General features: G+C 40.7%; 1 protein-coding gene across 3 annotated transcripts in view; it reads left to right on the top strand.

The window, feature by feature from the left end:
• LOC130904458 (double-strand-break repair protein rad21 homolog A-like) overlaps window positions 1–14,717 on the top strand; it is a 42,673-nt gene that overhangs the window by 8,441 nt on the left and 19,515 nt on the right. For all 3 annotated transcript variants that reach the window (XM_057817224.1, XM_057817217.1, XM_057817232.1), the window contains 5 exons: window positions 4,520–4,596; window positions 9,841–9,930; window positions 10,011–10,109; window positions 10,859–10,945; window positions 12,404–12,621. In XM_057817224.1, the coding sequence (XP_057673207.1) occupies window positions 4,520–4,596; window positions 9,841–9,930; window positions 10,011–10,109; window positions 10,859–10,945; window positions 12,404–12,621 (571 nt within the window). The remainder of the gene's footprint in view (window positions 1–4,519; window positions 4,597–9,840; window positions 9,931–10,010; window positions 10,110–10,858; window positions 10,946–12,403; window positions 12,622–14,717) is intronic.

Raw genomic sequence — 14,717 nt, 5'->3', positions numbered from 1 at the left:
TCTTGTCCTAAGCACAAATTCACGTTCGCTGGACGAGGGGAGGTCTCACTCCCAATTTTTTTTAGATGAATGCATTTGCCAGCATATTGAATTTGGTGAGTAATGGTTTCAATTAGGGCTGCAGCTATCGATTATTTTAGTAGTCGATTAATCGATGAACTAGTTAGTTCGAATAATCGAGTAATCGGATAAACATGAAAAAAATTAAAATACCTGAGCTGGGCCTCAAACGGTATAAAGAAAAATAATAATAAGGATTTACATATTTACAACAAAAGAGCAATTGGCTAACTTACATAGCAAAAGTCCACCAGCTTAAATGCTATAAAATACTTTTTTTGTTTTGTTTTTACAGTGCTCTTAACAAATGGTTCAGACACATATTCCCACAAAAATTGGCTAAATATACCTTTAACCTAGCTTATGTTGGTCTTAACAGGGAGCAGCTGGATTTGGCCATGTAAAATGAGGTAGACTAGAGGGCAGTGTATCCACCCAAATCAATGAAACTAAATGCAAACACTTTCGAAAAGAAACCATTACAACGCCACTTTAATTAACCGAATACTCGAAGCAGCAAAATTTAATTCGAATCTTTTTTTCTAATCGAATACTCGAGTTAATCGATTAATCGTTGCAGCACTAGTTTCAATCGTTTTCATATTTTGCGGTATGACAAAGTTACTGCCGTTCGTTGCAGCTTGCGTTGAACACTGCCAGAGCTGGCCGAATCCCCGGTGAAAAACTAGCTCCCGTTAAGTTAGTGTCAAGCTTGTGTATTTAACGGTAATATAAAAGCAGTGTTGTCAGTAACTCGTTATGTGAGTAATGCGTAACTGTAATCTGATTACTTTCTTTCAGTAAAGAACAATCTAACGCGTTCATTTTTCTAAATCAGTAATCTGATTCAAGTTACTTTCCTTGATGCCTGTGCGTTACTATTTTGTTATTGCCCCATAATGTATGTAGAATGAAGAATACTGTAGTCATGGGAGTGACATCACATGTCACATTTTCTAATCGGGGATGGAAAAAAAACGGGTCACGTGTATTACCATGATGCGTGAGCGCTGGGAGTTTGCGGCCAAAACAACATAGCCTTGCTACCTCGCCAGGATGCTATGAAATAGGCAGGAGATATACTACAAACGGCTGCATTTGCACACTGGAAACACAGCCATTACTTACACATTTTTGTCCAGTAAAGATAACAAAAATATCTCCGTGCGCTGCGAACTTTGCGCTGGCTCAAAAAGACTGTCGACCGCTATAAGCATCCAATTCAAGCACCACTTGGAATTGCAGCACAACAGGGAACACGACAGCCAGGACTTTTTGATACTGCTCGTGCTCAATCCTCGGTTCAATCTCAGTTGTTGTTGATGGTTTTGAAAGCTTAGGTTTAAAGAAATTCTAAATATCCATCTTGCCTCTTCAGCTGTAGTTTTGGCTAAGCAAAGCAAACGGCTGTCTCTAAGGTGCTATAGTCACATGATCTGTTCGAAAAATAATTTGGACCCATTATGAAATACTTTGAAGGATTCTTGTTCATTTCATTCATTTTTGTTGTTTGTTTTATTGCTCTAAAACTTTTATAGACAACATTTTAATGGCCATATTCAATGGTCTTTATTTTAAAGGGGAAGTTCAGAATTTCAGAAGTTTCGGAAGTTCAGAATCCAGAGTGGCTAAGCTAGCGCGAATCAATGGTGGTTGAAATCAACTCCTTCAACGAATTAAACCCCCGCTAATTCGAATATTAAGCCTTATGTGAAAAATTAAAATGGTCAAATTCGCCTCATGTAGACGTTTCGCCGACGAAGAACATTTTGGCAGAACGCCGGAACATATTTCTTCCACACCCTTCTCACCTTTTTAACCACTGACCCATTTTCATGCCTGTATTTTACTTCACAGTATCTTATTTTTTACTTTATTTATGACGTGTTCTGTCCTCACTAAACGTGAAGTTGTTTAGCTTTACAGACGGCAAACAAGGCATTTGGGCTTTTCGAAACTTTTTACTTCTTCACATTTGACAATTTTTAAAGCTGTAAGGCCTTTATGGCCTTTATGTTCAAAACGAAACACATTTTAACAATAAAACACAAAACATTTGGTGTTCAAACATCCATCTAGTCTGATCAATATGTACATTTAGTACTATAGGTCTAATTAGCCTAATTAGCCGAACAAAATTCCGCAATCTTAAATGCTACGAAAGCTAACATATTTACAATTTTCATATCATTCATATTTCCAATCGTGGACATCGGGGACAGTGCCTCTAGATTGGCAGACCGGGGTGGTGGTCCCCCTTTTTAAGAAGGGGGACCGGAGGGTGTGTTCCAATTATAGAGGGATCTCACTCCTCAGCCTCCCTGGTAAAGTCTATTCAGGGGTGCTGGAGAGGAGAGTCCGCCAAGAAGTCGAATCTCGGATTCAGGAGGAGCAGTGTGGTTTTCGTCCCGGCCATGGAACAGTGGACCAGCTCTACACCCTCGGCAGGGTCCTCGAGGGTGCATGGGAGTTCGCCCGATCAGTCTACATGTGTTTTGTGGATCTGGAGAAGGCGTTCGACCGTGTGCCTCGGGGAGTCCTGTGGGGGGTGCTGCGGGAGTACGGGGTACCGAGCCCCTTGGTAAGGGCTGTTCGGTCCCTGTACGACCGGTGTCAGAGTTTGGTCCGCATTGCCGGCAGTAAGTCGACTTCGTTCCCAGTGAGGGTTGGACTCCGCCAAGGCTGCCCTTTGTCACCGATTTTGTTCATAATTTTTATGGACAGAATTTCTAGGCGCAGCCGAAGCGTTGAGGGGGTCCGGTTTGGTGACCTCAGCATTGAATCTCTGCTTTTTGCAGATGATTTAGTGCTGCTGGCTTCATCAAGCCGTGACCTCCAACTCTCACTGGAGCGGTTCGCAGCTGAGTGTGAAGCGGTTGGGATGAAGATCAGCACCTCCAAATCCGAGAACATGGTCCTCAGTCGGAAAAGGGTGGAGTGCCCTCTCCGGGTCGGGGATGAGATCCTGCCCCAAGTGGAGAAGTTCAAGTATCTTGGGGTCTTGTTCACGAGTGAGGGTAGGAGGGTGCGGGAGATCGACAGGCGAATCGGTGCAGCGTCTGCAGTAATGCGGACTCTGCACCGGTCCGTAGTGGTGAAGAAGGAGCTGAGCCGAAAGGCAAAGCTCTCGATTTACCAGCCGATCTACGTTCCTACCCTCACCTATGGTCACGAGCGTTGGGTCGTGACCGAAAGAACAAGATCCCGGATACAAGCGGCCGAAATGAGTTACCTCCGCAGGGTGTCCGGGCTCTCCCTAAGAGATAGGGTGAGAAGCTCGGTCATCCGGGAGGGACTCGGCGTCGAGCCGCTACTCCTCCGCGTAGAGAGGAGCCAGCTGAGGTGGCTCGGGCATCTGGTTCGGATGCCTCCCGGACGCCTCCCTGGAGAGGTGTTCCGGGCATGTCCCACCGGCGGGAGGCCCCGGGGACGACCCAGGACACGCTGGAGAGACTATGTCTCTCGGCTGGCCAGGGAACGCCTTGGGATCCCGCCGGAGGAGCTGGTTGAAGTGGCTGGGGAGAGGGAAGTCTGGGCTTCCCTGTTAAAGCTGCTGCCCCCGCGACCCGACCCCAGAGCAAGCGGAAGATAATGGATGGATGGATGGATGGATATTTCCAATCGTTCACACATTACTCCACAAACTATTGCTCTACACTTAATTACAAATGCATACACAAACATATACTGTATTAGCTGAAACAACTTACAACCTTATGTTGGCCAAACCAGAGTGCAGCTATCCTTTATCCATGTCAGTCATCTGTGTCTGCTCCTCAGTCATGCAAGGTGACAGGCCAGCCAGACCCAACGCTGCCACCAGAGGGTATCCTCCATCAATAAACAAAATACAATATTTTTGGTTTTTTCGGATCGTTTTTTTTTAGATTTAAGGGTACTTAAAGGATTATTTCCGATTTACGCTGAGATTCGGGTGACGTCACTTGTTCGTAATTCGGGAACCTTTATATAGGAGTTTAAAATAAAGACCTAGCTGGTAAAATAATAAAAGTGTTAAAGCAATGCAACCAAAAACAAATATGAATGAAATGAACAAGAATCCTCCATCGTATTTCATAATGGGCCAAAATTATTTTTCAAACAGATCATGTGACTAGCACCTTAGAGACGGTCCGTTGCCAAAACTACACCTGAGGAGGCAAGATGGATATTTGGAATTTCTTTGTTTCATGTTCCCCCCCCCCCCCCCCCCACCCACCCACACACACAAAAGTCAAAATCCGCCTTTATGCTTTTATGTCCATTTTGATTTTTTTTCTAAAGTCAAATACAAATATCGGAACAATAATAGTCTTCAAGTGTAGGATCGGGTTTAATCGGGATCGAATTGTGACCTGTGAATGTGATCTGTGAATGGTGATATGAATCATATCGCCGGATACGAGGCAATACACACCCCTACTATTACATATTGTTATCCATTCCGTTTTTCCTTTAGCAGTGACAACATAACTAGGGATTTCTTCTCACAAAACCAAAGTCGCCCAGAGGATATCACCCTGAAAGAATTTTCAGGTACAAGTAACCATTTGTATTTCATCATTTGCATTTCAGTTCATTTTTGTTGTTTTTTAGTCGTTTCCTATTAATTTGGGCCATTTCCGGGTCAATTCCTGTTGATTTGTGGGGTATTTATTGGCCATATCAGTTATTTTGGGTTGCTGAACAGAAAGCGACTCAGGAATGTCCCAAAATGAAAAGGAAGTGACCCATGTTCATTCAACCACTCCCAATCAAAATAAAGGATGTCTAGTGCCATCAATGGCAACCAATGAGTTATGACTAGGGGTGTAATGGTACACAAAAATCTCGGTTCAGTACGTACCTCGGTTTTGAAGTCATGGTTCGGTTCATTTTCGGTACAGTAAGTAAACAAAATGCAAAATATAAATGTGCTAGTTTTTTATTACACTTGTGCTTTCAACAATAGGAACATTAGCCTATACAAAGCTAGAATTCTACTCAAAAAGTAGCGGGTATGTAAAGATAATCCAAAAACAATTTGCCTTTCAGACACCGCGTATTGGTCAGCTTTCTTTCTGAAAGAAAGAAGAAAAAAAGTCCTGTGCTAAAGAGAAAAGCAATCCCAATGACAAAGATTTTAACATGTATTTTACAAATGAAATGCCTCAATGAAACATTTTTTTTTCTTATGAACGGTTTTCAAAAGCTTTATTGGTGGATTTTCTCAGGTTAAAGCGTCACACAGAAATTGATACATTTAATTGTGTAAACAGGATGTGTGTATTATTCTTATTATTTAATTACAGGTGTTTTAGCTCATTTCAATTTATTTTATTTAAATGGTCTATTATTTATTTTATTTTGCGTTTGTATTTTACAAATGTGATGTAGTATTCATTTATATTCAGGGGTGCACATAATTGGTCCGCATGCGCGCATGCGTACCGGACGTAGACAAACGCGCTGGCCCTCAACGACTTCCATACGCTTTTGCGTACCGATGGCTGACCACCGTATTTGCGGCGGACACGAGAAAATAACTTCTCAAAATGTCAAAGAGGCAGGCCACACTGAGTAATTACTTCCGTGTTCCCCCACCTCCGTCAAAAGACAGACAGACGACAGAGACGTCACCGGAGCTACCGAAAAAAAGGACTTTTGCTGAAAAGTAGGAGGTACCATGGCTAGAAGCAAATGATGCTCGCACGGAAATGCGGTACAAAATGTGCCGTGAGAATCCCAATGTCGCCGATAAGAGCAGCGCATTTTATGTAGGGACAAAGAATTTCAGCCATCCAAACTTTGAAAAGCACGAAAAAAACAGAGCATGTGGCAATAGGGAATGGGACGTACTACGTCATTGTTTGGACCCGCCTCCATGCTGGCAATATAATTCACTTCCGGGCCGGCAGAGTCAATGCGGATTGTAACGTGTGATAGTGCTAAGCTAACTCTTTCGGTGTTTTAGAAAGAAAATATGGGTGCTTTATTGTTGCGTTACCGGGTGCAACAGCGTCTCCTACGACAAAAAAAGGGGTGAGGAAAAATGGACTCACTTTTCACCGTTTTCCTGCTTTCCAAATATCAGATCACGAAGGTACGACGGATGGCTGGATTGCAGCGGTTCGTCGGAAAAGCATTTCTTATGATCATATTTCTGCTGGAATGAGAGTGTGTTCCTGTCATCTCTACTCTTGTAAGTTGAACGATTTATCCACTTTTGGTTTCAATACGTTTTTGTTTTTTTACACCGTTGTGTAAATCTGCCTCGGTAGCAATGCTCGCCTACTACGACTCCCCTACCTGTTGTGTTCCTAGGTAAACCTGCTGACAACACATCCCGATTGGTCACCATCTCTCTTCTTGGATCATTTGACAAAGAAAATTTGTTCAATGGAGTGGTTCCATTTGTCCTGTGTCGGACTCAAACAAGCCCCTGCAGCAGACGCCATCTGGGTCTGCCCTTCTCGTCGATGAACTGCGGGCTTTTAACTTGTGAAAATGCAAGAACTTTAATGCACATATTTATTCTGCCTGGCTATTTAACTATGGCCAGTGACGTTTTTTTTTTTTTTTTTTTTAACCACTTTGACAAAGACACCTTTCATTGTAATGTTGAATTTATATATTCTATTATTATTTTTAAATTATAATATTCTTATTTGCACTTATGTAGACTTTAGACTGTCAATTCAAATAGTGTTGGAAAAGTTGCAATACCTAAAATAGAAATGCAAGAACTGTAAAGTACATATTTATACACCTTTATTTACCTAAGGCCACTGGATGTTTTTTAACTGCTTTGAAAAATACAGGTTTTGTTGTGATCTTGTATTTATATAGTATATAGCTTTTTATAATGTATTATGTATTATAATATTTGCTGCCCCCTGCCAGAGTGTGGGCCATTTTGTACTAAAATGATTTTAAACTGTCAGTTCAAATACTGTGTTGGAGACTAGTACTTGCAATACTTAAAATGGAAATGCAAGAACTTTAAAGCACATATTTATCCTGTCTGGCAATTTACCCAAGGCCAGTAAATAGTGTTTTAAACTGCTTTGACAAAGACACGTTTATTGTGATCTTGTATTTGTGTATTACTTATAATTATATAATATTTGCTGCCACCGTCAGAGGGTGGGCCTTGTTTGCACTAATTTAAAGATTTTAAACTGTCAATTCAAATATCGTATTGGAGAAATTGCATTACTTGAAATAAATCTATTGCAACTTATCAGTCCCAGTTCTTGTCTACAACACTGTCCAAAAATTGTCAATGCATATTCCAAATAGAATAACAAAATTAAGTCACCTGACTTTGTAATTATTACACCTGTTTATTATGAAGACCTGAAGTAAACAACAAGCAGTTACAGTTTGTCAAGAAGTTGTTCAAGTCATGTTTTGGTATTCATATTTTATTGACTTTTCATAACACTTGGGATCGTGTTTGTAAGAGCAGAGCAAACTGAAGTTTCAGCGTGCACTCTTCGCCTTTCCAACCTCTCAACGCTCCGATGTGGTGCGCTTGACCTCAGAATAACCCAAGAAGAGATATGGTGACCAATCGGGATGTGTTGTCAGCATTTCATATGCAGGTTTTCCTAGTAACACAACAGGTAGGTGATGAGGAGGAGTAGGTTAGCATTGCTACCGAGGCAGATTTACACAACAGTAAAGAAAAAAACAAAAACAAAAAACGTATTGAAACCAAAACGGATAAATCGTTCAACTTACAAGAGTAGAGATGAGGGGAATACACTCTCATTCCAGCAGAAATATGATCATAAGAAATGCTTTTCCGACGAACCGCTGCAATCCAGCCATCCGTCGTACCTTCGTGATCTGATATTTGGTCCTCCATGCAGGAAAACGGTGAAAAGTGAGTCCATTTTTCCTAACCCCTTTTTTTGTCGTAGGAGACGCTGTTGCACCCGGTAACGCAACAATAAGCACCCATATTTTCTTTCTAAAACACCGAAAGAGTTAGCTTAGCACTACCACACGTTACAATCCGCATTGACTCTGCCGGCCCGGAAGTGAATTATATTGCCAGCATGGAGGCGGGTCCAAACAATGACGTAGTACGTCCCATTCCCTATTAAGCAAACTATCGATGTCAAACAGGACCCCGCTCGCCCTATGGACAAGTGGCGGAATAAAGGTAATGAACAGCGACATGCACTGACAAACGTGTTTTTGCTCGCATTTTACAAAGCTAAACATGCACGTTCAATAAGGTCTTATGAGGAGGACATCCCACTTAATGTGTTAATGTGGGAGCCGCATAATGCCCTTTATTTTGAATTGGTGCTTTTTATTTCTTTACATTTCACTTCAAAGTAATGGCAATTTTGTTGTGCCAGTTGATGTTAATCAAGCATTAATTGTTAATGTAATTAATTAAAGTTAATTGGCTCTAAGTAAAGCTTGTCATAAATTTATTGCATCAGGCGGGTCGGCTCTCAAGCTCAATGAGGACCAAGTCACATCTCCAGGTCCTCCTCTGAGAACCTGGGCAAAAAAATTATGTGCACCCCTGTTTATATTGTATATTTAATGTTGTATAACTTTAGTTCCTATGTGAATAATAGTTCCTACTTGTTTTGTTGTGGTAGGAGGGTTTTGTGTTGAACACGGGGCCGTGTTGGTTATTATTATAGCAGAGAAGACCGCAGTAAATCAACAAAGACAAGTCAACTGTGCCCCGATCTACCACTCAAGAGATCTGATGGACTCAAAAAGTAGGTTACGATTGCATATTAGTTTGAAAATCGACCGGATCCACTGTATTTTTACACGAGTGACTTCCGGCCCGATCCTAGCTACCAGTAGTAGTATTGATGCAGGAGGGCCGCGTCTCGCGTCAAATAATAAACTCTGCCGTTCTTTTCGCGTGCGTCGCGTTGAGCTGCTTCTGGGACGCATCTAACACGCGGCCGCACTGCGACTGGTGTGCATTGGCTGATTGACTCTAACGCCCGTGTTCTCGCGGCGCCACAACGTTTCTGTGTTATACTGGCCTACCGTGTTGGTCCTCATTATAGTAGAGAAGACGGAGTAAACATAATCTACACAAAGAAACTGTAACCTGATCGACTCACAGCCTCAAAAAGTAAGGGTTATATTATGTCAGAAACTCGTTCGGTACGCGTCCGTTCCGAACCGAGCACCACGAACCGAAACGGTTCAATACTATTACATGTACCGTTACACCCTTAGTTATGAGACACTTGTCTAGTGGTAAATGTTGGTAGCCACCTATTGGCTCTTTTTTTTTTTTTTTTTTAACAGTGACTCATTTTGAAGGCATATTTTGATTATTGGAGCATATCAATAACCTTTTGGGATACAAAGGATGGCCATACACTCCCGTCTCATCAGACCATAGGACATGGTTCCAGCAATCCGTGTGCTTTGTTAATATTTTTTCAGCAAACTGTTTGCAGGCTTTCTTGTGTACAGTCTTCAGAAGAGGCTTCATCCTGGGGTGACAGCCATGCACACCAATTTGATGTAGAGTACGGCGTATGTTTAGATTTAGATTTTGTTTAGGTTTAGATGTCAATGGCTATATTTTGAGGGGAAAATAAATTATATAAGCTGCACACAGACTACTTTTCATTGTGTCATTTTGTCAGTGTTGTCCCATGAAAAGATATACTTAAATACTGTATCTGCAGAAATGCGAGGGGTGTACTCACTTTTCTGATACACTGTATTATCATATTCAAGATGGCCTCATTACTAACTCGCAACTTTCTGCATCTCTCTCCCTCTATTATGGTACAGACAATACATACCAGAACGAGATCTTCCAGAGTGCGGGTCAACCTCAGGACTTTTTTGGCGATGAGGGCACCGGATTGGCAAGCACTTTGGGTGGGTTTCCCGCATTTGCAATTCTACAACCTGTGAATATTCCTCAAGATTAGAAATATTTGCACTTTTTAATCCCGCAGATTTATTGACGGACATTGATGTTCAACATTTGGACTTAGGTCTCATGGAAAATCCTGACGAAACGTGCGGTCAAGACGCCTCCCTCGACCAACAGCCTGGTAAAACTACTGATAAGGCACTAAAATAACATGAGCGGTATCGGCGAGTACTAATGCATTGGACGTCCACTGCTGTCAATAGCAACCTATGAGTAAATAGCAGATACTATAACATTGATAAAATAAACTAGTAATGACTTGACTTCAATGTCATTGCATTCATTGACTTTGATGATAGTATGGCCCCTGCACAACATGGCCGACCAAAGGCCATTTTGGTAGAGACAAATCAAGGTCTTCTCATGCTCCTGCCGTGAATTGAAATGAGTTGAACTCTAGTAGACATCCAATCCATTTGAATTGGAAAGGTTGGCAGCGAATGAACAAACTGGGTAAATACCAGATTATTTGACGTTGATAAAATAATCTTTTAAAAAATGGGTGTGAGCTAGTTATGACTAATTTTAATGCATTGACTTTAATGGAAATGTTGCCCCTACCAACATGGCTGTCCTACCCTGAGGCCATTTTGGTAGGGGCGATGAAAGTTTTTTTTTTTTTCTTGTTTCTGCTGAGAATTACAATCAGTTCATCACAAGTAGACGTCCACTCCATTTGAAGCTGGACGGTGGCAGGGAATGAATGTTGGTTCATCCCTTTTACTTCAAATGTATTGGACGTTTAGCGCCGTCAATGGCAGACAATAAGCTGAGCAGTGTCTGACCAAGCCATGATAACAATGACTTTATGTTCAAGAGAGTATGTAGTACCAAAAGGACATTCAGACATTCCATCTGTTTATTCTTCAGATGTTAACAGAAGAGAGATTGAAAAGGAAAAGTCCCTGAGTCCACAGCAGCAGCCAAGCTTCGTCCTACCGCCAATGCCTGACACGGGTATGCACAACCATCTTTCTTTACTCAATACTACAATATCTACACTAGATGTGGGAACCTCTGGGTAGCTCACGATACGATACGATTTGCGATACAAGGCTCACGATAAGGATGAGCTCACGATATGGCAATACAACAATTTTTGATGCATTGGTCAGGAAATCTTTCTCGGATATTTTACAAAGCAACTAATAAACAAAAAACAACCCTCTTGCACTGTTTAGCCTTTATTGTTGTTGTTTTTGAGGTGTTAATAGTAAGTGCCAAGCGCTAAGCTAATTACCTAATTCTCTAACGTGCATTTCATATGCAGAACGTGTAAAACCATGATTAAGTACAGTGGTAACACTACAAACATGCGAAATAGTACAGAAATCTGTGAAAACAAAGTATATTGGTTAAGAGAAGTCTTAATTCTAAATAATTGTTTCCAGAAAATGTGGAATTCATTCCACCTGTGTAAATGTCATTGTATTGTTGAGAGAAATAAGTATACCCTTTAAAATGGTTAATGTTTTTGCACTTTCTTGTAAACAATAAATAAATAAATAAATAAATAAATAAGCAGCTTAAGGACAGCTTTTTGTTGTATGGGCATGTTTCCATCGTTCCTGTTGAATCATTAGGATATTTTAAATAAATAATGGACATAAATTTGTTTGGCTACTTTATTAATTAGTAATGTACGATGCACCGATAATCGTGATAACCGTGATCATCGCCAATACCTTAAACATCGTTCAATAATCGAATCGTAGCACCCTGAATCGTAATCGAATCGAATCGTAGGGTGCCTAATATGGCACACTCCTACTATTTTCGTCCTTCTGCTATGAATAACAGTGACTTTATCACTAGTAGACGTCCAATCCGTTTGAACTGGCAGAGTGGCAGCGAATCCCAATTCAAATGGATTGGACGTCTATGGGCGTCAGTGGTAGCCAATGCCAGGAAATGTGTACATTTTGGGCCATTTCATGTCATTTTTGAGTCATCCACTGTTAACTTTTGGGCATTTTTAAGTCACTTTCTGTTGATTTTGGGGCATTTATATGACGGTTAACTTTAAAAATAAAAATGAAATTTAAAAAAAAAAAAAAAAATTATATGAGTGCCCCATAATAGGTAAAATACTTATATGGAAAAGAAATAATAGAAATTTTTAAAAATCAAAGATGTTTACTGTTTTCAACCTTTTTAAAATCATTTTCTAATCTTTCTATTTTCATTAAAAAATATAAATATATCAAATAAAAAATATTCAGATCATAATTACTGTTTAGAGGCTCGAAAAAGGATTTGGAGCATTTTGAGTTCAACTGCCTCAAAGCGATTTATTGACTATCAAAATAGATGTGGATTGATTCTATCATGGATTGGTGGCAGCCATTGTTAATGTACAGTATGTATGTTGTAATATTTAATGTAAGAAAGATGATGTCACATCTTTCCCTTCAGTTAGAGCAAATAAGAGAGGAAAGCGCAAATGCAAGTTGATCGTGGACCAAATCACAACGCTGTCGGACGAAGCCATGCGGCTGCAGCTCCGGGACGACTCCGATCTGGTCATCGGCTCGCCGCCGATTCGACGCTTGGCTTACTGGAAAGAAAACACATCTGCGTTTAAATTGCTGACGCGGCCCTGCTCTGATTTTCTACCCATGGAGATACTGGAGGTACGCTAATCCGGCTGGCGACTGATTCAGGGTGTACTCCACCTACTGTCAGCACGCCCGCGACCCTTGTGAGCATAATGGTCAGAAGGTGAATGAACAATGTTTTTGGCAGCCCTTTTAATGTTCGTGTTAGTCTTTTGGACAAAATACTTATTAGTCATATTTGAATTAGGGATGTCCCGATCCAGGTTTTTGCACTTCCGATCCTATACCGGTATTGTTTTGCACTTCCGATCCGATACCGATACTGGCCGATACCGATACCGGCCTCTCTGAGCATGTATTAAAGTTTAAAGTTATTTAGCCTCCTTACTTAGTTGTCAGACTCATGTTGAAAAGGGTTTTAGTAGTCTTGATAACAACTTGCCAGCTGAATTAGGTGAGTTGGAATGACACATAATGGTTGGTAACAAGTAACTGACCTGTTTAATAAATGATAAACACAAAACATTATAAATAACAAACAGAAATGACATATTCAGACAGTAAAACATGCTAATAATATTGTAAACTGTCTTAAAAAAGCAAAACACACAAACAACCTTAAACTATTAACTATTACACACTCCCTTTGATTTGCTTGCCCAGCCCGAAAAAACCCAAAATTTTATGTTTTATTTGTAGGCACGAGCCCGAAAAAAACAAAATTTTATGCTTTATTTTTTGAGGACTCAGGAGCGATGCGTGGTTACGTTTTGTGTGATCGTTTGGTGACGCCAGTGCATATATGCATAATGATAACAAATTATAGCCTGTCTTTTGTAACAAATTCTCCCAGTTAAACAAGACTGTAAGATGGATATTCAATAAACATTTATATATTTTATATTTGCATGTGTGTTCTAACAGGTAGATAGTGGATTTGACATTTATTTTAATCTCCTCGAGTTGGCAGAAAAAAAAACGTTTTCTCAATGTTTAAATACTGTACATATTTTTATCATTATAAATGCATTTACACAGCGAAATAACACTGGAAAAGTACATACATACATACATCGTTTTAGTATAAATATATGAATATATATTTTTTGAAAAAAGTCTGCCCGATGCGTCTAAATCCCACTTTACTCATGAGAGATAATGGCTCGTCATCCAGAATGATTCCTTCGGCAATGACTCTTCCCTGGGCTTTGGGACTGTCAAGTGCCAGTTTGTCACACATAGCAAAAGTTTCTGCCAGTGTTCGTTGCGTACAGAGGTTGCGCTAGACTTTTTCGTTGTCTGTTATTTTGACTGACAGGGTCATAAAAATCCGGTCATAATCTATTTTTACCCGTCACTTAAATTTTTAAAATGATGATAATGACATTGTGGTGACCCTTTGTTTGGCATAATTCACCTTCCTTACTTGTGTGTCCATTTGGCCGAGTGCGTTACCGGCTACGACACAGTCACGTGACAGAGACACTTAAGAGCCGCGCGCGTTCCGGCTTGAATAGAGTGTTCACAGAGAGCAGCAGAGCTACAGCGGCTGGACACAGCAATTCGAGCTAACAAGACTCTTAACATTGCAAACCGCTTCAACATATTCAATAGTATTTAGTTTTCCTTCATTTTAAATTAATATTCTGTCGAACAAGCTTAACAGAGAATCCACACCGTGCCATCACACATCAAGCAGATGAATATGTAACTTTTTCTCCGCAGTGACAAAAACAGTTCACAATTAACCTGCTGTGGCCTGAACGGAGTCTTACACCTTCCTCCTGGTGCGCATGGACTTGAATTGCGTGCCCGCTTGTGCAGTCCCTGTTTTTCCACCTCTTTTATCAACACCATCGTCGTTTTGGGGCTTTTTGAAGAAACTTCGGACACTCAGTTGCCTTGACATTTTTCAGAGTAAGGCCAACGACGTCATGCATCAAGAGAGACAATAGCTAATTAATATGCTCACTCGCCACCCTGTGGTCTGGGGTATGAATTGCAACCTGTCAAAATGACAGCTGGACTTCAGTTTTTTCCGTCACCGTTTTAAAAAATCGGTCAACGACGGAAAATATTCGGTTAACGCGACCTCTGGTTGCGTATAACCTTTCTTTCTGTCTTCGGTTTTCTCCTTATACTCCTCATATACTCCTCATACTCCTTGTATT

Source organism: Corythoichthys intestinalis, chromosome 2 (genome assembly GCF_030265065.1).
Source record: "Corythoichthys intestinalis isolate RoL2023-P3 chromosome 2, ASM3026506v1, whole genome shotgun sequence".
Taxonomy (NCBI): Eukaryota; Metazoa; Chordata; class Actinopteri; order Syngnathiformes; family Syngnathidae; genus Corythoichthys; species Corythoichthys intestinalis.
This window is presented reverse-complemented; position numbering and strand designations above follow the sequence as displayed.